At 38.6% G+C, this 26326-nt stretch overlaps 1 protein-coding gene and 1 non-coding gene across 3 annotated transcripts; both read left to right on the top strand.

Annotated features, from left to right (window-relative positions):
* On the top strand, positions 1-26035 carry ALG8 (ALG8 alpha-1,3-glucosyltransferase). 2 transcript variants are annotated; one of them, XM_060771222.2, is made up of 13 exons: positions 1-117; positions 4738-4816; positions 5646-5839; positions 6549-6658; positions 6834-6901; positions 7647-7773; positions 15653-15756; positions 17330-17450; positions 18648-18787; positions 22069-22208; positions 22420-22517; positions 24729-24801; positions 25375-26035. In XM_060771222.2, the coding sequence occupies exons 1-13, from the start codon at positions 35-37 to the stop codon at positions 25604-25606; spliced, it is 1569 nt and encodes a 522-aa protein (XP_060627205.2). In that variant the 5' UTR covers positions 1-34; the 3' UTR covers positions 25607-26035. The 2 variants fall into 2 exon arrangements, with proteins under 2 accessions (XP_060627205.2, XP_067322578.1); XM_067466477.1 differs by lacking the exons at positions 1-117; positions 4738-4816; positions 5646-5839 and adding an exon at positions 5846-6060.
* LOC132772457 (small Cajal body-specific RNA 3) lies at positions 5029-5160 on the top strand. The gene has a single exon (XR_009631190.1). It is a non-coding gene; the product is annotated as a small Cajal body-specific RNA 3 (non-coding RNA).
* Positions 26036-26326: the final 291 nt, after the last annotated feature.

Here is a 26326-nt window from a genome sequence, read left to right as displayed (position 1 = left end):
CTCCTACTACGCATGCGCAGCAAAGGAGACTGTCATGGCGGCGGAGAGAAGCGGCGGGTGGTTCTTACCTGTGGCCTTTGGAGTCACCCTTCTTAAATTCCTCTTCATCCCGACTTAGTAAGTGACTCAGTAAGATTCGTTATTCTCCATCCGATAGAACTGGCGGGGTTTGTTTGTGTTTAAAGTGGGTTGAAGGCCTCTGTCTTGTTACCATGGGATACGGCTGTTCTAACAAGGGGTCTCCCTCCCGCTTCTGTGCTGTGTGGCTGTTCCTTTTGGCGGGAACCCCTCCCTCCGGTGTTTTGAAAAAGTTTGCATGGAATTCTGTACCTTCTGTAGAAACTTTATTGGGAGCTCCTCCCCCAGCAACAATATAGTAATATAGTATATAGTAATATATAATACTATAATATAAATATAATATATATAGTAATATATAATACTAATATTGTGCTGTGCTAATTTTATAATATTTTGTATACACATGCAATATTGGTAATGTTATAATGTAATATATATATATATATATATATAAATGCTCTGTGCACAATGAGTACCTTAAAAACAAAAGAACCAATGAACGAAATCACACCAAATTTGGCAACAAAACGTCTCACCACACAAGGAGTGACCATCACTCAAAAAATTATGATTTTGTCATTTGGGAGTTGTAGTTGCTATGATTTATAGTTCACCTATAAGCAAAAAACGTCTCACAACACAAGGACTGACCATCATTCAAAAAATTATGATTTTGTCATTTGGGAGTTGTAGTTGCTGGGATTTATAGTTCACCTACAAGCAAAGAGCACTCTGAACTCCACCAATGATGGAATTCTACCAAACATGGCATACAGGACTTCCATGACCAACAGAACACACTGGAAGGGTTTGGTGGGCATTGACCTTGAGTTTGAGAGTTGTAGTTCACCTACATCCAGACAGCACTGTGGACTCAAACAATGATGGATCTGGACCAAACTTGGCACAAATATTCAATACACCCAAATATGAACACAGATGGAGTTTAAGGGGAAATAGACCTTGACATTTGGGAGTTGTAGTTGCTGGGATTTATAGTTCACCTACAAGCAAAGAGCACTCTGAACTCCACCAATGATGGAATTCTACCAAACATGGCATACAGGACTTCCATGACCAACAGTACACACTGGAAGGGTTTCGTGGGCATTGACCTCAGGTTTGGGAGTTGTAGTTCACCTACATCCAGAGAGCTCAATATGCTCACATGTGGACACTAGTGGAGTTTGGGGGAAAGAGGCCTTGACATTTGGGAGCTGTAGTTGCTGGGATTTTTAGTTCACCTACACTCAAAGTGCCCCTTGAATCCCACCAACGATAGAATTGGGCCAAACTTCCCACATAGAGCCCCCCTAATCAACTGGAAATACCGCAGGGATTTGGGAGGAATTGACAGTGATTTAGGGGTGATGTAGTTCACCTACCTCTGGAGAGCACTGTTTTCCTAAGACCATCAGATATATGTGTTTTCTGATGGTCTTTGGTGACCCCTCTGACACTCTCTTGCGACCCCGTCAGGGGTCCCGACCCCCAGGTTGAGAAACACTGCTTTATTGGGTCATCAGTTGGGAGCCCTTACCCCCAGCAACAATATAGTAATACTAATATTGTGCTGTGCTAATATTATAATATTTTGTATACACATGCAATATTGATAATGTTACAATGTAATACAATATAATACTAATAAAAATACAATAAAATAATTATATATTTTATATTACTTGTAATATTACTAATAATGTAGTAGTAAAGTATGATATAGTAAGATAATATTGTGTAATATATGTACATATATAATACTGATGATATTCTAATGTTATGCAATATAATACTAATAATGCAATATAGTAATTTATATTTCATATTACATGTAATATTACTAATAATATTACAGTTTACTGCTAACCCCAGTGAATGTGGAAAGGTTACTGTCTTTATATTTGTAAGAAAACATGCATAGGTATACAGTAAGGAAATATGTACTACAGGGTGAGGCTGCATAACTTCCTTTTTTAAAATGCGCGCCATTCAGTCTGTTGAAGGCTGTAGCGGACCGCTTGTGGTCTCGTTTGAGAGGTAGGGGTATAAAGTTTTGTCCTGACACAGTTTAGTCGCCATCATGCGTTGGAACAATGAGGAGCATGCTTTTGCCATTGAGGTCTACTTTTCGAGGGGATTTGGAGTGGCCGGCCCACTCTCCAGATTTGGCCCCTTGTGATTTTTTTCTATGGTGATTTTTGAAATCCTGTGTTTATGTGAAACGTCCAAGGGCCCTACAAGATTTGAAGACCAACATCCAGGAAGAAATTGCCAACATAACACCTGCTATACTGGCAAGAGTCATGACAAATGCCAGAAATTGGTATACTCAGTGAATGGAGAACGGGGGACGTCACCTACCTAATTTGATCTTCAAAACTACGTAAAACAAAACTTTAGGTATGCACCTTCATTATAGAAAAAATTCTGATTCATACAATGGGTTTTATTAAGTTTTGAAAAAAGGAAGTTATGCTGCCTCACCCTGTATATATGAATACTATAGTCAAGTGATTAAAAAAGGAAATCTATGTTAGCACAGAGGGGCTTTACTGAACAACTTGAATTGCACAACCACTTACAAAACTGGATTGACTTTTTTGTAGACTAGGGTGTCATTATTTAAGTACATGTTTGAGACTATCTTTTTTATCTTTGATTCCTAGCAAATCCAGTTCTGCAAGTGTCAATCTGCGTGTAAGCAAAACCTTTTCCTCCATGCACCACAATGGAAGCATTGAGACATTTTGGGGGAACCCCGGACATTTAGAAAAAGAACCTAAGTGTTTGGGGCACCCCAAAAAACTTAAATTGGTCTAGAACAATGGTGCCCAACCTTTTTTTTTTGACCGGGGACCACTCTCCAACATTAGTACCGAAAGGGTTACTAATCAGTTTTGGACAACTTTAGTTTTGGTTTGGTTATTTGGGGTGCTGATTCAGAAAATTGCATTGGATAGACCACATCAGCTCTAGTTTCTGATACGGAATATATGCCATCCAGTAATTGCCACCTGCTCACCCATATAAAACTATATTTAATAAGCCTTTGCACTATAAGGGTTTTGCGAGACCAGTTGCTCTTGTTGCAATGGTGAAGCCGCGGACCATATTATATTCTTGCGGACCACTAGTGGTCTACAGACCACAGGTTGAGAACCACTGGTCTAGAATGAATATATTGACTGCAGGCTGAGAAATTGATAAAATTTAATATCTTGAAGACCCAATTGGCAAACAGGTGCAGATCACGATTACATTTTGTTACAGACTTGTTTTAGGCCCCATCTAAACTGACAATTTAATGTACTTCCAAGCCGGTATTGAAGAAAGGAGCATTACTGTACATAGAAAATCTTAGAATCAGTTTGAGGCCCACCTCAAACTGATTGAGGGACTGCCTCACTCCCTACCAACCCCAGAGATCCCCCCGTTCTGAGGACCAAGATCTATTGGAAATTCCCAGTGTCAAGACTTTGCGTCTAACGGCAACCAGAAGCAGAGCCTTTACAGCAGTGGCACCATCACTCTGGAATACTCTGCCACCTGAAGTCCATGCCTTGCGGGACTTATCAACTTTCCGCAGGGCATGTAAGACATACCTGTTTCGACAAGCCTTTGATTGTTGATATTGCTGTTTTTAAATTGTGTTAGATTTTAGTCATTCTTGTAAGCTGCTCCGAGCCCCAGGGGAGTGGCAGCATATAAGTTCAAATAATAAATAAATAAATAAATATGGTATTACATAAACAACAGAGCACTAATGCATATGAAGGGCTTTCTTTTCCACACTTTTGTGGCCATTTGTTGTCTGGCCGCCGCTGTTTGAAGCTAGTTGCAGATCATATTGAAAGGAAGGGGCACACATTAGGACAGAATGGAAAAAAATGCAGTGCAGCTATTCCAGCAAACACCCATTAGGTTTAATAATGCAGGAGGTATGAGGTTCTTTAAAACACTGCTATTTCTGGGGAAATTGGAAGCTTTTCAAGTCATAATTTAGATGTCGTTATTGGTATTTCTGTTGCAAGATGTGGTCAGAGGCTAAGAAGTCTTTACTGGGGGAAGGTTTTTGATTGCAAGTGCAATTGGATTTAAATCTCTGTCTGTGCAAAATGAAGACTGGACAGAAACCGCTTTGCAAAGGCAGCATAACATGGCTCCTCTTTTATGTTCCAAAAAGGACCCCTGCACACACACAAATGTAAATCAGTGCAGTATAATGTTGATACTGCTGTATCACTTCACCATTTAGGCTAGCAGCTTGCCTTTGTGGCACATCTTCTGAATATAAGAGAAAGAGGCCATAGAAGATCCATATTAACAAAGAGATTGGGCCCTCTGTCCCTAATAGTAATTTAAAGCAGGGGATTTTAGTAAGTGCAACTTGTCATGAAAAAAAAACCCACAGAATTTCATGTTCTGTGTAACTTTGAGAGGTACAGAAATCTTATCTCTCTGGAACTCAGATCATGCAGCAAACCTGCAGTATGTTGTGCTATGACTGTTATGTACAACCTATAGTTCTAATTGAATTAACGTGTGGGCAGGGAATTCCTTTCTGGTGCTTATTTACCAGAAAAAATGCAGGCCAAAGAAAGCTCTGTTGTATGCCATCCTCATATACATCTACTAATTGTTAACTTCTTGTAGTCATTCCACAGATTTTGAGGTGCATAGGAACTGGCTTGCCATAACTCATAGCTTACCTGTCTCTCAGTGGTATTATGAGGTAAGTGTGTCTGTTTCACTGTATTGTATAAAATCTCCCTCGATTAAAAATGTGACTGCATCTCATTTTGAAAACCAACCTCCTGCCATGCAATCAATCATAGCACTCTTAGCTGCTCATACTTCTTGTACTTGTGTCCAGCCTTCAGATCTTATGACTGAAATATTTTAATACATAGAGAAGAGCAATGATTGGATTTTTGTGTGATTGTTACTGGAAGTTGAATACATTGCAGGCAAATGAAATATCTTTTGTCTGTGCTTTTCAGACTTCCTAGAATAAAGTGAAGGTCTCTGTCTGGTTTAGAGCAGTCAACTAAGCCAGATCGTTCCCCTTTGCACATTTTTGAAATATAAAACTACTCAGAGCCAGAATGTAACAACAGATCTATAAATCTTGCATGTTCTTGTGTCTTGTGTGTTTTAAAAGTTTGCATACTGAGAACAAATCTCAACATGCTTGGATATTTTACATAGCACATTCTACTCTTGTTTATCAAGATGTGGGAGAATTTTGTCTAAGTTAGGGATGGAGTATGGTGATATGTATCAGCATTGTGTATGTATATGCAATCCTAGATTAAAACTTTGAGAGGCAAGGTGGGACAGGCATGGAAACATTTTCTGTGGTTTGCTTTATGGTAGTCTGTTCTCTCAGTCAAGTCATCCTTTGACATTGCACTCACCAATTTTATTATATTTTATTTGTTTATGCCGGACCTTTCTCTGTGTATGATGTCCAGGTATGCAACAGTGTATTGTTTTACATTCCACCAGTAATTGACTCCTACAATCTCACATATATTTTTGTTATGTCTACTTCATTTCAGGCAACTTCTGAGTGGACTTTGGACTACCCTCCCTTCTTTGCCTGGTTTGAGTATGTTCTTTCACATGTTGCCAAGTACTTTGACAGAGAGATGCTGGTGGTCCAAAACCTCAACTATGCCAGCCATGAGACCATACTGTTCCAAAGGCTTTCAGTCATCTTTACCGATTTGCTCTTCATATATGCAGTTCATGAGTACGTTCACGCATTATTGTTTGGGTACAACACCTTCTCAGAAGAGAGGAGTGATTGAGTGAATACTGCCACCATGAAAAGCCTCCATTACATGGCTGTATCTCAGTAAACAAAGTAGATGTGTTCTTGGACAAATACCTTTTTAACAGAAATGTTGGTAACAGAAGTGGAAATAATATGAGAAAGAACAAGGATAGTTTCCTACACCACAGATTGGAAAAGTGGGTAATTTAACCTCATTTCACATATGGGCTCCTGTAAATTATCCTTGTAAAAAGCAGCTTCTTTGTAAAGGCTTTGTTAACTGAGCCATGCCTCTGTTCTACAAGAAACTTTGAAAAGCCATTAGCGGTATCGATATACAATAGATACCCTTTGCAAAAATGGTGTGAGGTTGCATATTATACTGCAACACAGTCTGGTTGTCACAGGTTTGAGAAGGGAGGCTTCTACTTCTTTGCTTTCTCTCTTACCTGCTTTTCACTCAGCAGGCAAGAACAAGATATGAGCATTTACTCCAATGGAATATGCACCCAGTGTGTTGGTTTCTTCCTTTTGCATATAGAACTTGCTTTTTTAAAAGTGATACTTACAGTGGAAGTGTGCACAGGTTTGGAGAACTTGCCAAAAGTAATTGTGATTCTTAAAGAGATGCATAGGAGAATAAGGCAAAGCTCAGATTATGTATTTTGCATTCTTCTTTATTCAGGTGCTGTAAATGTGTAAACGGAAAGCAAGGTGGAAAAGAGCCTTTGGAAAACCCTCAGTTTGTTCTTTCAGTTCTCCTCTTGTGGAACTTTGGCCTTTTAATTGTGGACCGTATCCTTCCAAATCAATACTTAAATTGAAACCAGGTCAGGTTATCATAGCCAGCTATTAGATATGGGGTGTGTGTGGGGGGGGGGGTACTTACCCAGTTATTGCTAATGAGATCAGTTGGACTTGCTTGTAGTTTGATTTATAAAACATAAATCCTCCCTTGACTCAGTTTCAGATATTCACTTTCAATATAATGGCTTTCTGTTCGGGTTCATGCTTCTATCCATTGCACGACTATTTCAGGTAAGACATAAATAATTCCAGAAAGTGAAAGTGACACTCAGTCTCTGTTGTGCAGATGTAATTCTTAACAAGGAGTCTTCAGCTATGATATGATAGAAATATGGGCAGACTCTAAGTTTAGCTTCATTAGAAGCTTCAGCATGTCCTGCCCATCTCCTGTGTGGGTCAGCAAGCTTATTTTTTGGGCCGTCTGCCCTATGATTCGGTAGAGGTTGTATGAGTTCTGATGCAATAAAAAAGAGCCATCTTCATTTTTAAAAGCACCCTCTCTAATGCTGTTCTGTACCAATCAAGGCATACTAGGAGTTGCCATTGGACTTTCTGTTCTAGAAATCTCATCCTGTTGTTGGTCCACATTTATTTATATTTACTGCAGTTATATACCGCTTTTCTCAACCCTAAAGGGACTCAAAGCAATTCCCAACATAATAAATGGCAAAATTCAATGCCTCACATGTATAACACAACACATAGAAACATAGAAAAATAGAGTTGGAAGAGACCTCATGGGCCATCTAGTCCAACCCCCTGCCATGCAGGAAAAGAAAACTCAAAGCACCCCCGATAGACATATCAAAACAAGGACAATAGATTTAAACCCTTAAAATTATAAAACAATAAAACAACAGTCACTCGTAATACATAAAACATTTAGGCCTTGCACAATTTTAAATAAGCTTTTGACCTTTGGTTCCCTTCAGTAACCACCTACCCCTTTCTCTTACCCATCCCTGCTTCGTTTCAGAAAAGGCACTTAGAAGGAGCTTTTCTCTTTGCCATCCTCTTACATCTCAAGCACATCAATCTCTACGTAGCCCCAGCATATGGCATGTACCTACTCCGATCTTACTGCTTCACTGCAAATAATCCAGGCACGTTGTGAGTGATTTCTTAATTTGGAGAGCAGCTGGGAGTTGGGTGCTTGCAGTTGGAGTACAGCATATGCATGTTTTCAAAATAGTTCCGAGAATGCAAAGTCCTCCCAGTATCTTAAGTTGAAGCATGTCAGGCCAAACTCCCCATTGGTACAACCCCTGCTTCCTGTAAATAATGTTTCTCATTCCTGGGCTCAGTAGAATTACCCTCTGTGTTTTGTGGAAGTATTTTGTTTTCCTTGGGATTAGCTCAAGTAGGCTCTGTCTTTTATAGCAGAAGGACAAATGAATTGGAGCTGATTAACACACTTTAGCTATTTCAGGTATAATGAATCTCCAGCCTTCAAGCCTAATCTAGCCCAGGTGGGACTGGTTGGCTATACCATTTTTCCTTCAGATTCTATCTTTAATCTTCATTTTTTGCTGCTTTTGTTAGTTTATTTACTCATGTGGCTGGCTGTCATAAAATTGTCTATTTTTTGTTTTGTATGCATTATGCCTTTAAGTCACCTGTTAATTTATAAATTATGTAAACGATCAGTTATTTTTCTTAATACTGCCAACTTGCTTTTGCACTTTCTTCCTTAACTTTCTTGAGTAGTTGTCTCAAGTCTTGATTATTTTCTGCTAGCAATATAGTATCAGCCCATACTGTAAATTGTTGATATTGCTTCCCCTAGTTTTCACACTTCTTCCCTTTAGATATATGTCTAATGCCACTTTCTGTAGGGTGTGTTCTATACATAAATTAAACAGATAGGATGATAAACTTGTTTATCAGAAGATTACTGTTTATTTCCATGTGTATTCTTCTGTAGAATCATAGAATCAAAGAGTTGGAAGAGACCTCATGGGCCATCCAGTCCAACCCCCTGCCAAGAAGCAGGAATATTGCATTCAAATCACTCCTGACAAATGGCCATCCAGCCTCTGCTTAAAAGCTTCCAAAGAAGGAGCCTCCACCACACTCCGGGGCAGAGAGTTCCACTGCTGAACGGCTCTCACAGTCAGGAAGTTCTTCCTAATGTTCAGATGGAATCTCCTCTCTTGTTAATTTTTTTTTTTTTTATAAATTTTTATTGAGTTTTATAGAATAACAGCGAAAGTGGGGGAATAATGTGAGGAGATAGAAAAGTAGGAAAGTAGCAAAAGTCCCACACACCCTAAAGAGTAAAGAACAAGATGCACACTCCACTAAACAAAAATACAAAAACAAAAAAAAAAAAAACAAAAAGAAAGGAAAAAAAAAAAACACCCCTAATGTCCAAAACCAAAAAAAAAGAGGGGTGATAATAAAAAAAAATAAAAAAAAAAGGGGAGGACTTCCTTCTGAATCCGGTTGTATCAAAAATTTCGTTTCATATTAAGTATTATATATAGAAAAAAGATATAGAGAAAATGTCTATTTTGTATCCTTCTAGTAACTTCGGTCTCCGTTATAGTACTTTGTATCTTGTGTCCATATAATCATCAATTATTGACCAATTTGTCTCTTTAATCATATTGCCTGTATTCTTTTTTAATAAAAACGTTAACTTGTCCATGTCCTTAATTTCATTTATTTTATTTGCCCAGTGGATCTTTTCCGGTATTTCTTTCTGTTTCCAATTTTTAGCAAAGACGATTCTAGCGGCTGTCGTCAGATATATAAACAAAATATCTTCATTCGCATCTAATTTTATATCGTCGTCCACAATACCCAATAAGTAATATTCAGGTTTTCTTGGAAATTTCTTATTAAAAATACGTTGCATTTCTTCATGTATATTTTTCCAATACTTCTGTGTTTCTAAACAACTCCACCATAAGTGAAAGAAGGTCCCATCATGTTCGTCACATTTCCAACACGCTTTGGATACATTCTTATACATGCAATTTAACTTTACCGGAGTCATGTACCACCTATGGAACATTTTCAACCAGTTTTCCTTTAAGTCCATTGCGTAAGTGTACTTAAGCTTTTTCTTCCACATTAATTCCCAGTCACACAAGGCTACTGGTCTTTTGAAATTTTCTGCCCATTTTATCATGCAACTTTTTATCATTTCAGTCTCCGTAGACCATTCTAGAAGTTTGTCATATAACTTTGTTATGCTTTTCGTGTCTGTTTTCATAAAATTATCCCAGAAGACTTCTTTTATTTGGAAGCCCTGTTTTATATCCTGGTTATACTGTTCCTTTATTTGTAAATAATGTAACCATGTTATTTTTGGGAAACTCTGATTTACTTCTGCCTGTGATTTTAATTCCGTTGTGCCATTTCTTAAGAGTTCTTTATAAGTGGGCCAGGTTGTCCACCCCAACAGCCTTCTCTGTTTGGCTTCCATTGGGGAAATCCAAAGAGGAGTCTTAGAATAAAAATGCTTTTTATATCTGTCCCAAATTCTAATTAATGATGATCGAATGAAGTGATTTCCAAAGTTTCTTTCCTTCTGTTCTCTCCCATACCAAATGTAAGCGTGCCATCCAACACATAGGTCATGGCCTTCTAAGGTAAGGAGGTTCTCTCTTTTCAGTGCCACCCAGTCCTTTAACCAGATTAGGGCACATGCTTCGTGGTAAAGTTTAAAGTTAGGAAAACCAAAACCTCCTCTTGTTTTCTTATCTGTTAGAATTTGGTATTTTATTCTTGGTTTTTTCCCTTTCCAGATAAATTTCATGAGATCTCTTGTCCATTCGTTAAATTTCTTAGTATTCCTAATTATTGGTATGTTTTGGAACAGATAAAGCAATTTTGGAAGGACTGACATTTTGATCAGTGCGATTCTTCCCATAAGAGATAGATTTAAGTATTTCCATTTCTCCAAATCTTTTTGAATCTCCTTCCAAAGTCTCTCGTAATTATTTGTAAGGAGTTGAGCATTTTTTGAGGTAATCCAAATACCTAGGTATTTCATCTTATTTACTACAGTAAGTCCCGAAATTTCCTTTAATTCTGCTTGCTTTTCTTTCGTCATATTCTTTGTTAAAATAGTTGTTTTTTGTTTATTCAATTTAAAGCCGGCCAACCTACCAAATTTTTCAATCGTGTATAACCAACTTTTGATGTTCTCTCGTGGGTTTTCTATTATCCCAATTATATCATCAGCATATGCTCTTGTCTTGAATTCCTGTTTTCCAATTTTGACCCCTTTAATATTTCCATCTTCCTTTAAATTTTTTAGCAGAATTTCTAATGACATTATAAATATCAAGGGGGAAATAGGACAGCCTTGTCTAGATCCTTTTCCAATTGGGAATTCCTCAGATATTTGACCATTTATTTGTACTTTAGCCTTCTGATTCTTATAAATTTCTTCAATTGCTGTGGTAAATTGGTAACCCAAATCCATTTCTTTCATTAAAATTTTGAAGAAGTCCCAGTTGAGATTGTCAAAAGCTTTTTCTGCATCTATGGCTAGAAAAGCCATCTCTTTTTGGGGATTTGCCTCAAAATATTCAATCATATCAATAACAATTCTCAGATTGTCTTTCATATTTCTCTTAGGTAGGAAGCCGACCTGTTCCTCTCCAATCCAGCTATTTAAAAAAGTTTTTAGTCTTTGGGCCAAAATATTTGTGAATATTTTGTAATCCACATTTAACAGTGAGATTGGCCTATAATTTCGTACGTCTGAGGAATCAGTCAGTTCTTTATGGATAACAATTATTTCTGCAGAATTCCATGTCTCTGGAATTCCCTGGCCTTGGAGTACCCCATTCATTACCATTCGTAATGACGGTATAAGTTCTTTTTTAAAAATCTTGTAATAACCTGCGGAGAATCCGTCCGGACCCGGCGCTTTATTTGCGTCAATTTTCCTTATGGCAGCTTCCACCTCCTCCTCTGTAATTTCTCTATTTAGATCCTCTCTTTGAGATTTTGTAATCTTAGGAATTTTAAATTTACCTAAGTATTCTGTAATCTCCTCTTTTGGGATTTTATCGCCCCTATAAAGTTGTTCATAATATTCTTTAAACACCTTTAAAATCTCTTTGTCGGTCGTTACTTTTTCCTCAGTTTTAATTTTAGTTATCCTCTGTGCCTGTTTCTTTTTCCGAACTTGTTTGGATAACCATTTGCCTGCTTTATTCGCATTTTCAAACTGGTATTGTTTTAAGAACTTTAGTTGTTTAGCTTGTTCCTCTACTTCTATATTACGTCTTTTCTGATGTAGAAATTCAATTTCTTTCAAGATTACTTTATTCCCTGGTTTATTCTTCAATTCATTTTCTTTGATTTTTAGTTTGTTTAGAATTTCCCGTCGATCCTTCTGTTTAAGTCTATAATTTCTTGCATTGTGTTGGATGAAGTGACCTCTCAGGACGGCCTTTGCGGCATCCCAAATTATATTGTGATGTACTCCGGGGGTATTATTTAATTCCATATAAGTATTAATAATCTTTTTATATTTTATTATGTCAGGCTCTTTTTTCATTAAATTTTCATTTAATCTCCATCTTCCAGTTGTTTCTTTTTTATTCAGAATGATTTCTAGAGGTGCATGATCTGAAATGTCTCTTGGTAAAATATTTATGTCCCAGACCTTTGTAATTATATTATTAGTTGCCCAACACATATCTATTCTTGACCACGATTGGTGTCTGTGAGAGTAGAATGTGTAATCTTTCTTTACCGGGTTCTTCCATCTCCATACATCCTCTAGCATCTGATCCTCCTTAAAATCTATCAATTTTTTTGGCAAGATACTAGCCTTACTCCTAGCTCCTTTTTTAGAAGCTTTTGTTTTGTCCAGTTGACTATTGAGTATTCCATTAAAGTCTCCCAGGAGTATAAGATCATCAAATTCCACTTCATCCAATTTCCCTTTAAGGGTCTCCACAAATTGGGATTTAGGGCCATTGGGAGCATAGATATTACATATTAAGATCTTTTGATTGCCAGATGTAATTATTGCTGCCACAATTCTACCTTCTGTATCCTTGAAGGTAAAATCAGATTGTAATATGTCATTGATGTATAGGGCAACACCCCTTTTCTTTTTTTCAAAAGAGGAATAGTATATTTTACCCAGTTTCTTGTTAGTTAAATGAGCAGTATGTTTGTGCATAATATGAGTTTCCTGCAAAGCCACAATGTCGTACTTTTCCCTTTTTAATTTTTTGAATAATAGTTTCCTTTTATTGGGAGAATTAAGACCATTCACATTGAGAGAAAGTATTTTTATTTGTTGTTTAATTGCCATTGGTAGCATCATCTATGTTCAAACCAGGGTCATCTCTCTCTTCATTGGAGTTAGAAGATTCATCGTCATCTGTTCCAGCAATGTCATAATCCGGAGAGTTAAATCTTGCTCTCTTGCTGCCTTTACCCTTTCTCGGGCTAGTGGCCATCTTTGTTGTAGTTGTTTCAGCAAATTTTCTTTGCGGTTTCGGAGAAATCTTTTTTGGTTTGTCGGGCTGTTGATCCTTCATCAGACTGTCGTAGAAATCCTGCGCTTTCTCAACTGACGTCAGCCAGTATTTTTGGTCCTTAAAAGTTGTCATTATACCTTCCGATTTCTCCCATCTAAATCTCAGGTTTCTTTTCTTCAGCTCATCTGTCAGAAAAAAATACTGTCTGCGTTTCATCAAAGTCGATTGAGGAAATTCTTTTAACACCGCCACTTTTGAACCTTTATACTGCAAAGGAATTTTACTATTAATTTGAAGCACCTCATCCCTTGTCCGTTTCCGAAGGAATTTGATAATCACATCTCTAGGAGTTTTATTCTTTCTAGAGTATGTAGTAGAAATACGATAGATTTGATCCACTTCCTTCTCCAGTACGTCTGCCGGACGTTTTAATGCAGTTGCCAAAATTTCTAAAGTGATTTCTCTAATATCCTCATTTGGATTTTCTTCTAAATTCCTTAAGCGGAGCTGGTTTTCCAGATCTTTCAGTTCTAATCTTTCTTGATTTTTCTCCAATTTCTGTCTCTGTTTATCCCATGTGGTTATCTTCTCCTCTAAATTCTTTTGCTTCTTGTCTTTTTCTTTTGTTTTCACTTTTAGCTCCTTTATCTCCTGTTTCATCGTGGTCAAATCTTTGTCTACTTTACTCATTTCTTCCTTAATTTCCTTCTTTAATTCATTTTTTAATTCCAATTTTAATTCATCAAATTTATTTTGGATATCTTTATGGTGCTTTTCCTGCTTCTCCTTTAAATCTTTAATTCCTGCTTCAAACGACGTTTGTAAATTGGTTTGTGCCAGTGCTAGATTTTGGATTTCTTTCACGACGTCCTTCAGACTAGGTTCCTGTGAGCCCTGGGAGTTCCTTCTTTGTAGGAGTGATTGATCGATCTTCAAATCTTGTTTTATTTTTGTGACTGTGTCCTGCTTCACTTTTGGTGTTGCCATTGTGAGTAATTGTGGATTTATAAAATTGTATATTTGTAGAGTTAGAAATTATCAGCCAATTAAATATTGAATTAATTTCTTCAATTTAGTCTGAGCCAGGTCCAATCAAATTAATTCTTCTTAAATTAAATAAATATATCCGTGAGGAGGATAAACAATTCTTTATAAATTAATTAATTCTCCAATTAATTGCTTGCTTATTATTTAATTACTAGAGAAGAATCACTTATCCATTAATTTATTAAAATTGTGCCAATTAAAATTAATAATATTCAAGTATTCAAATAACTGATTGGGCCCTTCTTCAATTTTTGACTCTGATCTGCTTTTCCTTTCTTTGCTCATTCACCTCCGATGTCCTCTGTCGTCTCCGTCTGTCCTTCTTCTGCCGTTGCTTCTCCGTCGCTTCTTCTCTAAGTCCGCTGGATCGTTCCTTCTTCGTGCCTTCCCTGGCCACACACCTTCCTTTCCCTCCGCTCCTTCTCCTGCCCTCTTCTCCCTCCTTCCTCCTTCTACCCCCTTTTCTCCGTCTGTGTCGAGTGTATTATATAAATATATCTTCTTTATTTCAATCACTTCCGCCCTTCTTCACAATGGCGGGATTTTCTCTTCCGCCCTTAGTAGCTCACTTCCGCCCTTCTGGTGTAGCGGCAATTCCTTCCGGCCTGCCACCAGTTCTCTGGACGTACTTCTTAGTCTGCTGCACTTCCGGCTCGTCACTTCCTTTCTTTGACCTTCTAGTTCTTATTGTTTACAAGAAGGCAGCGAGGGAGTCAAAACAACATGGCGCCAAGGTCGGGTTGTTTTTCTTTTACCCACTTTGCTTTAATTCTGCCGGGCGGTCCGTACGGGATGTTCTTTAGTTTAGTACATAGCAAGGTATAACAAGAGGGTTTAGGGGGGTGGAGGGGGGGTTTTCGAAGGTTTCGGGGGTGATAAGTTCTTTTAATTGTTAAATTTATAGCTTTCTTCTGCACGCGTAAATTACATTAAATTCGTCCAGTCAGTCAAATTGATCAAATATCCAGGCTTGCTTATTCCTTTCGTATCTATTATTTTTATAGAATTATGGTACCGAAGCGCCGAGTGACTTTGCCTCGGTTATTTATCTTCTTGTTCCAACTCGGGATCAGAGAAACTAAGATTTTACTTACTTACCCCCTCCGATTTGGGGGGTTGTTATTAGCTAGTTGTCTTCTTCGTTCTTCGTTCTTAGTTTGGTGGGGGGTGGCGATAGTTCATGCAGCGGTTTCCCCCTGCTTCCCACGAGGTGGCCCGCTACCAGCGGATTTCTTTCCCGGACCCCTTTTGCCCCCACCCTTGAGGGGATAGCGGCTTTTGGGGTCTTCGGGTGATCCAGCTGGTTTCGCGTACCTTCAGCTCTCAATCCGGCTGAAGAGGGGAGCTACTCGCTCTACCCGGCCACTCTCCGTGGATCCTTGCTGAGGAGCCTCAACAAGGCACTCCTGCCGCCATGCCGTCCCACCGGAAGTCCTCCTCTCTTGTTAATTTTGATGTCTTTTTTGTCTTCTAGATGGATCCATCCAATGGCGCAGATTTAGCTTTCTTCGCTTAAGTGCTCTGGGATTAATAGTCTGCCTTGTTACAGCATGTTCACTGGGACCATTTATTGTCTGGGTAAGGACCTTGATCCTCCTTAAACCAGTGCTATTCACTTAAGTCAGTGGTTCTCAACCTCTGGGTCCCCAGATATTTTGGCCTTCAACTTCCAGAAATCCTAATAGCTGGTAAACTGGCTGGGATTTCTAGGAGTTGTATGCCAAAACACCTGGGGACCCCTAGGTTGAGTATCACTGCGCTAAGTGATCCAACGGCAACACATAAACCATCAGTTGCTGGTCCCCAGGTAACTTGAGAGGCGCTACTGAACAGCCCGTTTGTGTTTTCCAAATGATTACTGTGCAAAGCATTCTTTTTCTGTGTCTGAGAAAATTATTATTATTACTATTATTTACCTGCCTCTCCCTGTGACTCAAGGTGGAAACAATAACAAATAGAATCATAGAATTGGAAGACAGCACAAGGGCCCTTACCAAACAGGAACATGCAATCAAAGCGCTCCCAACTGATGGGCATCCAGTCTCAGTTTGAAAACCTGCAGAGAAAAAGACTCCACCACAGTCCGAGGCAGCATAACATTAGTTAAAGGAGCAAATCAAGCCAAAACACATTAAAATCCATCAATCCATACTTTAAATAACCACGATTTTATAATTATCTAGATAGGACTGTAACTGGTCTTTACTGCTGATTTAAATTCAGACAGTGTCTCAAGATGACAGGTGTCTTTTGGCAGATCATCCCACAGTCTCTGCTGAAGAAAATGTCCTCTAAGTAACATTAGTCTAGTTTGGCTGACAGAAGTAGATGTCACCTAGAATAAAATCCCACATTATATGCTTTGAACTGAAATATAATATGGCTGTGTTAAGGGCCCTGTGTGTCCAGGGAGGATTATATGAGAGATAGTAATATTGTAGATAATCTGGACGCAAACTATGTAGGGCTTTCAAGGTTATAAACCAATACTTTGTACTTTGTGTAGAAGTCCATACATAGACACATGTGTACATATGTATATACCTGTGTGTAAGTAAGACATATGTTGAGAATTACCAGCGATTCATTTAGATTTTGCCTGACATGTCTTTTCTTGGGTGGATAGGTTCGTTGCCATTTTACAATATTGGAATTGATTTAGGAAAAGCATGATACAGGATTATTTTTCTGAAAATGTCTGCCAATCAAAACCTCTCCAAAGATGGAAAACTTAGTTGTCAGGGAAACCTCTTATATGTAAGAAGGAATTGTTGAAGAGTTGGTTCCAAATCACCCAAAGCTTCTTACAATAAGTCAAAGCTATTTTTATTTATTTATTATTTATTTACATCGCTTCTACCCCGCCCTTCTCACCCCTGAGGGGGGACTCAGGGCGGCTTACATGGGTAACAATTCAATGCCATAATATCAATACAACAACATAAAATCAAATACATAGAAAATTAACAATAACATTCATTAAAATCACATACTCATATACTAACATATTTTGACAAAACAATAACAACTGGAGGGGGGGCGGTAACAGCAGAGTTAAAATCATACATCTAACAATAGTATATTACTTTGTTTTGTATTGTAGTTTAAGTAAAATTTCAATACAGTTAATACTCTTTTTTTCTTCATTTAGGGTCAGCTTCCACAAGTCCTCTCTCGCCTCTTCCCTTTCAAGAGAGGCCTTTGTCATGCATACTGGGCTCCTAACTTCTGGGCAATCTACAGTGCTGTAGACAAAGCTCTCTCTGTTATTGGTACAGTACATTAATCCTGTATTTTTCAGCTGCAAACAAGTTGCAAATTTATTTCTTTCAGAGATGGTTACTTTGAGAGATGACCAGGCAGTACATTCATCAATGTAGGCTACCAGGGGTTCTTTAGGTTTTCTGTTTTACTGCTATAATTAGTCCCAGACATCGATTTAGGTGAGGAGGGTTTGGAAAACTATCTGAAAATGTCTGGAAGGCACTAGGCTTCCTAACCTCTGAAAGCACAAGAAAATGGCCTTCACCCCAGTATGTCAGTCTTACAATTTCAAAATGTGCACAGGAATATTTGAAATAAGGGCACAGTGTTGGGCAAGTGACTCATCAGATCCAGCCTTTTGCCTCAGACAGACTTGGCATGCAGACGCAGCACTGGAAAGGTCACTGCCTGTACGTTCCTCGGACTAGCTTGGAAGGTCAGACAGAAAAGCTGGAAATGTGCACTGAAACATGAGTGGATGTCATGGCCATTAATGCAATCAAGTTCTTTGGAATGTCACTTCTGATTTCCCCATGCTTAGGCCTTTTGGTTTTTTACCGCCATAACTGAAATTAACTTGTGTCTGCACTGTAGAATTAATGCTATGGAATATGGGGATTTGTAGTTTGGTGAAATACCAGCGTTCTTTGGCAGAGACTCTGTAAAACTACAATTAGCACCAAACTCCATCAACATCAATTCTCCCTTACATATCAGAGAAGTTTTTTCAGAAAGTTTTCTCAAACTTTCCAGCTTTGAAGCTATTTGGTGTATAGAAACTGTCAGAGACCTTCAACAATTAAATGATTGTACAGATAGGTCTTTTAATGCAATTAGGAGTATACTATTCATTTATTTTTAATATCTTTTACACTGTTTAAAATTAGTGATGTTTTAATAGCATGGTTTATGTAACTTTTAAACTTCTATTGATTTTAACAACCCTGCTGTGTGGCCACCTTGGGTCTCATATCAAGAGAAAGACAGGCTATAAATTAAATAAAAATAAATAAACTTGCTAAAGAAGTGTGACATTTCATCTAAGTGAGCTTAAGTGTTTTTAATTAAGTGACTGAAAACCGACTATGATTCGAAGATTAATCACTTGATCATAAATAATACTGAGATTTTCTTTAATATTTACTTTGATAGCAGGATTGACGAATAAAGTATTTTTTCTAATCTACATTCATTTTATCCTCCAGGTCTGAAATACAAATTCCTCAACCCTGAAGGGATGCCCAAGGCTGCCATGACTGGAGGGCTGGTCCAGGAATTTCAACACACTGTCCTTCCATCTGTGACCCCACTGGCAACTTTAGCCTGTACTGCCATCTTTATGCTGGTAAATCCTAGATTTGATAAATTCTTATTTGATGTGGGTAGCATCAACTGGGATCTTCGCACTGTTGCAATGGGGTCTCTTACAGTAAATTTCTCGCTTCTTAAATGCTTTTAACCATCTTCTCCAATTGTCAGGTCTGATGGAAATTGCTGTCCAATCTCTGGGGGATTGGGGACAAGATTTATTTACTTACTTATTTACAGTATTTGTATACTGCTTTTCTCACCCCGAGGAGGACTCAAAGCGGTTTACACATAAGTAATGGCAAAAATTCAATTCCAGTACAAACAATTACAATTATACACTACAATTAGACATAAATCAAATTAAAAATAATTCCAAGAGCAATAAAATAATCATTAAAACAATAAAACAGTTCTGTCCGTTGAATCGCCGTTCCAGTCATTGTCTTTCCGAAATGCTGCATACATTTACTTCTACTGCCCGAAGATTCACCCCCCACTGGCCTAACAAGTTTGATGTGCAGTAGTTTAATACATGACGCTTTTCCTTAACTACCAGAGAAGAACTCTGTATTCTAATTTGTGCATATCAGGATCTTTTTAAAGATCCGGGAATAATGTAAACAACTGACCGCTCCTCTAATATTAGGTATATCTGTGTTGGAATAGCACAGATTGGTTTGGTTAAAGTTGAAAGGGCCCTCTACTTCAAATCCTGCCATACACAGCTAAATATTCTCTTTATAAACTTCCTTTGGAAAGTATTGGGAGATTTAATCCAGTCTTTTACTATTGGGGATAATGGGTGGATGGATCACGACCTGTTAGGATTGCAACCCATCAGGGGTAGCAGAGTTTGAGAGGAGTATTCCTTGAGTTTATTTGATGCTTTAGGCAGGCAAAGATTCAAGCAGACTTCTTTTAGAATAACAATGTTTAATTGATAATATTAATTGATAATATTATAATGTAATACAATATTATAACTATATATTTTATAGTACATGTAATTTTACTAATAATATTACAGTATAATGTTATAGCACAATATCATATATAATATTAATATTGTGCTAAGGTGGCGCAGTGGCTTAAAGCACTGAGTTGCTGAGCTTGTTGACCGAAAGGTCGCAGGTTCGATTCCAGGGAGCGGCGTGAGCTTCCGCTGTCAGCCCTAGCTTCTGCCAACCTAGCAGTTCGAAAACATGCAAATATGAGTAGATCAATAAAACATGCAAATATGAGTAGATCAATACTCCGGCGGGAAGGTAACGGCGCTCCATGCAGTCATGCCGGCCACATGACCTTGGAGGTATCTATGGACAACGCCGGCTCTTCACCTTAGAAATGGAGATGAGCACCACACCCCAGAGTCAGACATGACTGGACTTAATGTCAGGGGACTACCTTTACCTTTACTATGGTAATAATATAATATATTGTATTTATATATTACTCGTAAGCCGCTCTGAGTCCCCTTCGGGGTGAGAAGGGCGGCATATAAATGTCGTAAATAAATAAATAAATAAATAAAATAATGTTTGTTTACTTAGACTTCATGCATTCAATGATACAGGAACATTTCTTTTGAGTGTTAAAATACTTCAGAAACGTTTGGAGAGTTTGTATCTTAAAACTTATAAACTTTAACCATTTATTCACAAATTATGCTGCTCCTCAAATTATGCTCCTCCTCAATAAGAGTTCACTTTAAAAGAAAATACAAGCCTCAACAACTTCTACCTCCAACAGACATTTTCTAACAAGGCTCAAAGCTCAACTGATTTCTCTAACTGTCATTCCTTTTTAAAACTGAACATCCTAAACTGTCAGCCACATGATTGCAGCCCCTCCCACTGCTTCAGTACAAAGAGACGAGGTAACTGCAAACTACAAACAAGATGAGCAGTTCAGGTTACAAAATGACATACTAATAAAACGTTATTGCACAACAGACAAACATTACATAGAAGAGCCTTGAGAGGTTGCATTCTCCAACATTTTCCATACCCTCTATACTTGGATTTCTTTATATGTCGATTGACTGCTTAATATTGGAAATACAGAGTGAGGCAGCATAACTTCTTTTTTTCAAAACTTAATAAAACCCATTGTATGAATCAGAATTTTTTTTATAATATAGGCACATACCTAAAGTTTTGTTTTACGTAGTTTTGAAGATCAAATTAGGTAGGTGACGTCCCCCACTCTCCATACACTCAGTAAACCGATTTCTTGTGTTTGTCATGACCCTCGCCAGCATAGCAGGTGTTAGGTTGGCAATTTCTTCCTGGATGTTGGTCTTCAAATCTTGTAGGGTCCTTGGACGGTTCACATAAACACGGGATTTCAAAAAAACCCATAGAAAAAATCACAAGGGGCCAAATCTGGAGAGCAGGCCGGCCACTCCAAATCCGCTCAAAAAGTAGGCCTCAACGGCAAAGGCAAAAGCACGTTCCTCATTGTTCCAACGCATGGTGGCGACTAAACTGTGTCAGGACAAAACTTTATACTCCCGCCTCTCAAACGAGACTCCTAGCGCTCCGCTACGTCTTCAACCGACTGAATGGCACGCATTTTAAAAAAGGAAGTTATGCTGCCTCACCCTGTAGATCTTCTGTTTGCCTCTTGCTATATTTATTTGCAGAAAAATAACTAGAGGAATCTCTGTGATATAGAATTAATGCAGCTTCACGCCACTTTAGCTGCTATGCCTCAATGCTGTGGAATCTTGGGTGGTGAAGTTTTACATTTTTAGCCTTCTTTACCAAATAGTGCTAAAGCCTCACTAAAGTATCAATGCCCAGGATTTCATAGCATTAAGTCATGGCAGTTCAAGTGGTAGCTGTCTGCATTAATGCTGCAGTGTTGGTACGTCCCTCACTCTTCAGTGTTGTGTTCTTGCTTGGGGTCTGTCTTCACACACAGTAGAACGGGGTAGTGAGATTGACTATAAAGACCAGACTTTTAAGAAGGGGGGACTATAAGGGCACGGGTGGGCTATATTGCAGAGGAAGTTGGTACTCTTGTAGCCCCTTTCCCTTCCATTTGAAGACTGTGATACAAGAGTAACACTGAATTTTTTTGCATTTTCCTCAAAACTGCAGAATATTGGAGACATACCAATTAAACTGGTGTGTATTATGGATGTGCCTATAGTCTCTTCAAAGTAACTTAACTTTCTCTGACATTTCAAAACAGATTTATAAAGGTCAAAACCCAGCCCCTTGCATCCCAGAAACAGGAACCGTAGAATGTTATCCTATGTGTCAGATGTCAGAATGCCCACTGAAGCTTTGTTTCTGCTGTCATTTCTAGCCCTCTGTTTTCTGTCTTTGGTTTAAACCCCAAGGGCCCCGAGGCTTCCTGCGGTGCTTGGTTCTCTGCGCACTGACCTCCTTCATGTTTGGCTGGCACGTTCATGAGAAAGCAATTCTCCTTGTCATTCTCCCTTTGAGGTAAGAGTGCGGTTGTATTTGAGGGCCAGCTGTCTTCTACAGTCGTAGTCAGATAGCTCTTTCTATCAGGGAGTTCTTACTATATTTAGGTAGATTTTTCCTGGGCTTGAAGCAATTGCTCCATATCTTAGTCTCTGGTGCAGCAGAAAAATGAACTTGTCCCCTCCCGTGGTAGCTGCTTTCCAAACACTCCTCTGTCTCTTTTTTTAAGTTTACTGTCTGTAGAGAGGTCAAGAGATGCTGGTGTCTATCTAATCCTGGCTACTACAGGACACCTTTCCCTCTTCCCCCTGCTGTTCACAGCTCCAGGTAAGCCTTTTCCTTCCCTTTCACACTGTTTGCCACCTTGAATCCCCCTGAGGAGATAGGGTGGTTTATAGATAAAAATTATTATTGTTGTTGCTATTATTATTATTTGCCTCAAATACATCTTGACTTTGTTAAGGCAGTGGTTTGGTGGCCAGAAAACAGCTTTTCCAAGCTATACTGAAAGATGAGGTCAGAAAAAGTTTACTTGCCTGTGCTGGTTATGCGTCACCTATAGAAAGGAAGGACAGAGTTTGTGACCTCGGCTCCATGCTTAGTGCTAGCCTTCCTTCTGATATTCTGCCACTTGCTGGATTGAACATTATTGGTGTCTTCATGTTTCCACTAAAATGCGTGGCAAGTCCAGAAAGTTATTTTTGTTCTTTACACTATGTTCTGTCTGCTTGATCTTTATGAAACAAATTGCTTTTCTTCTGTCCCTTATTATGCAAGTATTTCTACTTCTGTAACCCTAAAAATAGTGTTAAGGTTTCCATATATGTATTCGATAATACTGCTTCCTTTCATTGTTGAACTACTCTTACTTCCAAAATACTTTGTTTAATAAACTGGGAGCCCTCGGCCGATGGCCCTGATTAAACCCTTGTGCCAGCAGGATTGCTGAACGACAGGTTAGTGGTTTGAATCCGGGTTGAGCAGGTTCAGCTCCCTCGGTCAGCTCTAGCTCCCCATGAGGGGACTTGAGAGAAGCCTCCCACAAGGATGGTAAAACATCAATCATCTGGGTGTCCTCCTACTTGCAGACTGCCAATTCTCTCACACTAGTTTCTCAAGTCACTCTTGACACACACACAAAAAAAGTAAACTGGTGGCATGACTGAGAGATAGAACTACAAATTAGGAACCCATGAGTCCATATCTCACTTCTGGAGAGCTTCAGAGGGGGAATTTGCAGCTTCCCTTTGCAGCATAAAGACAACAAAGGGCAGTTAAAGTGTAGTGGTTTGAGGGAATCTGGGAAAGACAGAATCTAATCTGCACTGAGCCATGAAACTCTCCAGGAGACTTGGGCCAGTTATTACTTGCTGACCTACCTTATAGGATTGTTGAATGAATCAAGCGGAAGAGTGGATTGAGCTCATTTTAGCTCAGCTTATACTTAAATAGGTACTAACTGTCCCCTGCCACACATTGCTGTGGCCCAGTCTGTTGATCTGGAAAATAAAGTAATGAGAAAGTGTTGGTTTCTAATATATGTAATTTCTTTATGCTTGTGGGTAAACAGTATTTCTTGTTGTTTCTTTGTCAGTGTTGATTTAAAGATTGTCTGGATCTGTTATATACATATATGTGTGTGTGTGTGTGTATGAATCATATATATCTATATCTATGGCTGGACGGCTCTTTGTCAGGGCTTTGATTATGTTTTCTTGCCCTTGTGAAGGGAGTTGGATTAGACAGCCTTAAGGCAGCATTTCTCAACCTGAAGGTCAGGACCCCTGGGGGGGGTTGTGAGGGGGTGTCAGATGACTCTTCTGAGTCATCAAAGAAAACACAGTATTTTATGTTGGTCATGGGGGTTTTGTGTTGGAAGTTTAGCCCAATTCTATCATTGGTGGGGTTCAGAAAGCTCTTTGATTGTAGGTTAACTATAAATCCCAGTAACTACAACTCCCAAAAGTCAAGGTCTGTTTCCCCCAAACTTCATCTGTTTTCATATTTGGGAATATGGGGTATTCGTGCCAAGTTTGGTCTAGATCCTTCATTGTTTGTATCCACAGTGCTCTCTGGATGTAGGTGAACTACAACTCCAGAACTCAAGGTCAATGTCCACCAAACCCTTCTAATGTTTTCTGTTGGTCATGGGAGTTCTGTGTGCCAAGTTGGGTTCAGTTCCATCATTGGTGGAGTTCAGAATGCTCTTTGAATGTAGGTTAACTATAAATCACAGCAATTACAACTCCCAAATGACAAAATCATTTTTTAGTGATGGTCGCTCCTTGGCTTAGTAGGTGTCTTGTGGCCAAATTTGACGGCAATTCGTATGCAGATTTTGAGTTATGATGTAACTCAAAACAAATAGAGCATTTATATATATATATAGAGAGAGAGAGAGAGAGAGATTTATAAAAACAGCAGCAGGTGCTTTTTCTTGGTATATGCATATTATGCTACAGATCATGAGAAACCAGTGAAATCCCCCCTTTCAAAGCTTTTGATTTAGCCTAATGCCATCCTTTCTTTGTATTTCAGAATTGCCACTTAAAATACTGCTCATGCTGCTTTTCACAGTGTACAGCTTTTCCTCACTGAAGGCCTTATTCAGGTAATAAAAAAATAAATTGTACAGACTAAGAGAAGGTGGTTTCCCAAATTTCTGGGATAATCAGGTTGTGCATTTCCTACTCTCCAGTCCCATGGTTGTTTCCTTAGCTGCGATGAGGGTCATATAATGTTTTTCACATAAAACAGTAGGTGTGCAGTTTAATCTTTACTAAAATGTACATCCTACTATTGTTAAAGGGCCAGTAGTAGATTGTTATACAACTGCAATTGTAATGAGGCTTGATAAGCTATTAAAACATAATTGTGATTTATATATATATATTGTAAACATGTTTGTGTATATCGTATGATCCCCCATTTCCCTATGCAACGTGTCCCTAAACTTCCTCTTTAGGAATTTGCTAAGTCCTCTAAAGCAGTTTATGGTAACTTCTGGCAGAAAATAACGTAGAATTGTCGAAAGGAACTAGAAAATTCCTTGAGAGGACCTGTATTTTGTTTAGGCAGATAGGTTGTACTATATTTACTGTTGCTTGTAGAAAACAGCAGTATATTGAAAATATACTAAAATACTTTCTCAACCTCATCCCCACTCCCTTTTCTCTTTCTGTAGGAAAGAAGGGCCTCTGCTCAACTGGCTGGAAACTCTCTACCTCCTTGGTTTGCTCCCTCTTGAAATTTTCTGTGAAATTGTGTTTCCTTTCACGGCCTGGATGTCGAAGTTTCCCTTCCTGCCTTTAATGCTCATCTCTGTGTACTGTGCTCTGGGCATCATGTATGCTTGGCTCAAACTGTACATCTCTGTCTTCAGGGGACCATTGACTTTCAGGCAAAAGAAAGAGTAATAATGTTTACAAATGGACAGAGTCGACAGGAATCCTTCCAGAAAATGATCCAGGGCTAAACTGAAGACTTAGGATCATTGGGCTGTACATGTATCAATATCACACCTTGTTCCACAAATGGCTTATGTTTCTTTAAGGGCTTTGAAGCAAGAAAGTGGACTGCAAAATACTCAAAGAAGTTTGGACAGTTCCTGTATGAAATGAGAATCCGGGGGAAGAAACCTTGTTTACAGAAAAACTTTGAACTTTTTAAAATTGAATTTTTGACCTTCAATTTATGTGTGCCAAATACTGGTTTTTGGGATTTAAATGGATCTGTCTTTCCTTATGATTTGTAAGGGTTACAATATATCACACTGGTCTCTAGAAAAGAAATTGAATTACAATCATGTGTAGGGAAGGGTGTAAATAAAATAATTTTTATATATATATTTGCCTGTTAGAAAAATCTTAATTGAGGATACCTCTTGTGGTATAAAAGGTAAAGGTTTCCTCTGACATTAAGTCTAGTCATGTCCCACTCTTGGGTAGTGCTCATCTCCATTTCTAAGCTGAAGAGCCGGCATTGGCCATAGACACCTCCAAGGTCATGTGGCCAGCATGACTGAATGGAGCGCCGTTAACTTCCCTACTCACATTTGCATGTTTTCGAACTGTTACATTGGCAGAAGCTGGGCCTAACAGTGGGAGCTCACCCCACTCCCTGGATTTAAATAGCCG

This window comes from Anolis sagrei, chromosome 3 (assembly GCF_037176765.1).
Source record: "Anolis sagrei isolate rAnoSag1 chromosome 3, rAnoSag1.mat, whole genome shotgun sequence".
Taxonomy (NCBI): Eukaryota; Metazoa; Chordata; class Lepidosauria; order Squamata; family Dactyloidae; genus Anolis; species Anolis sagrei.
This window is presented reverse-complemented; position numbering and strand designations above follow the sequence as displayed.

Bases quoted from the DNA above. Each gene is read 5' to 3' on its own strand.
- ALG8 (XM_060771222.2), top strand. From the start codon at position 35: ATGGCGGCGGAGAGAAGCGGCGGGTGGTTCTTACCTGTGGCCTTTGGA. The intron at 5,840-6,548 runs GTACGTTCACGC...TTCTTTATTCAG, and splicing joins TTCATATATGCAGTTCATGA to GTGCTGTAAATGTGTAAACG. The intron at 22,209-22,419 runs GTAAGAGTGCGG...TCTTTTTTTAAG, and splicing joins CTTGTCATTCTCCCTTTGAG to TTTACTGTCTGTAGAGAGGT.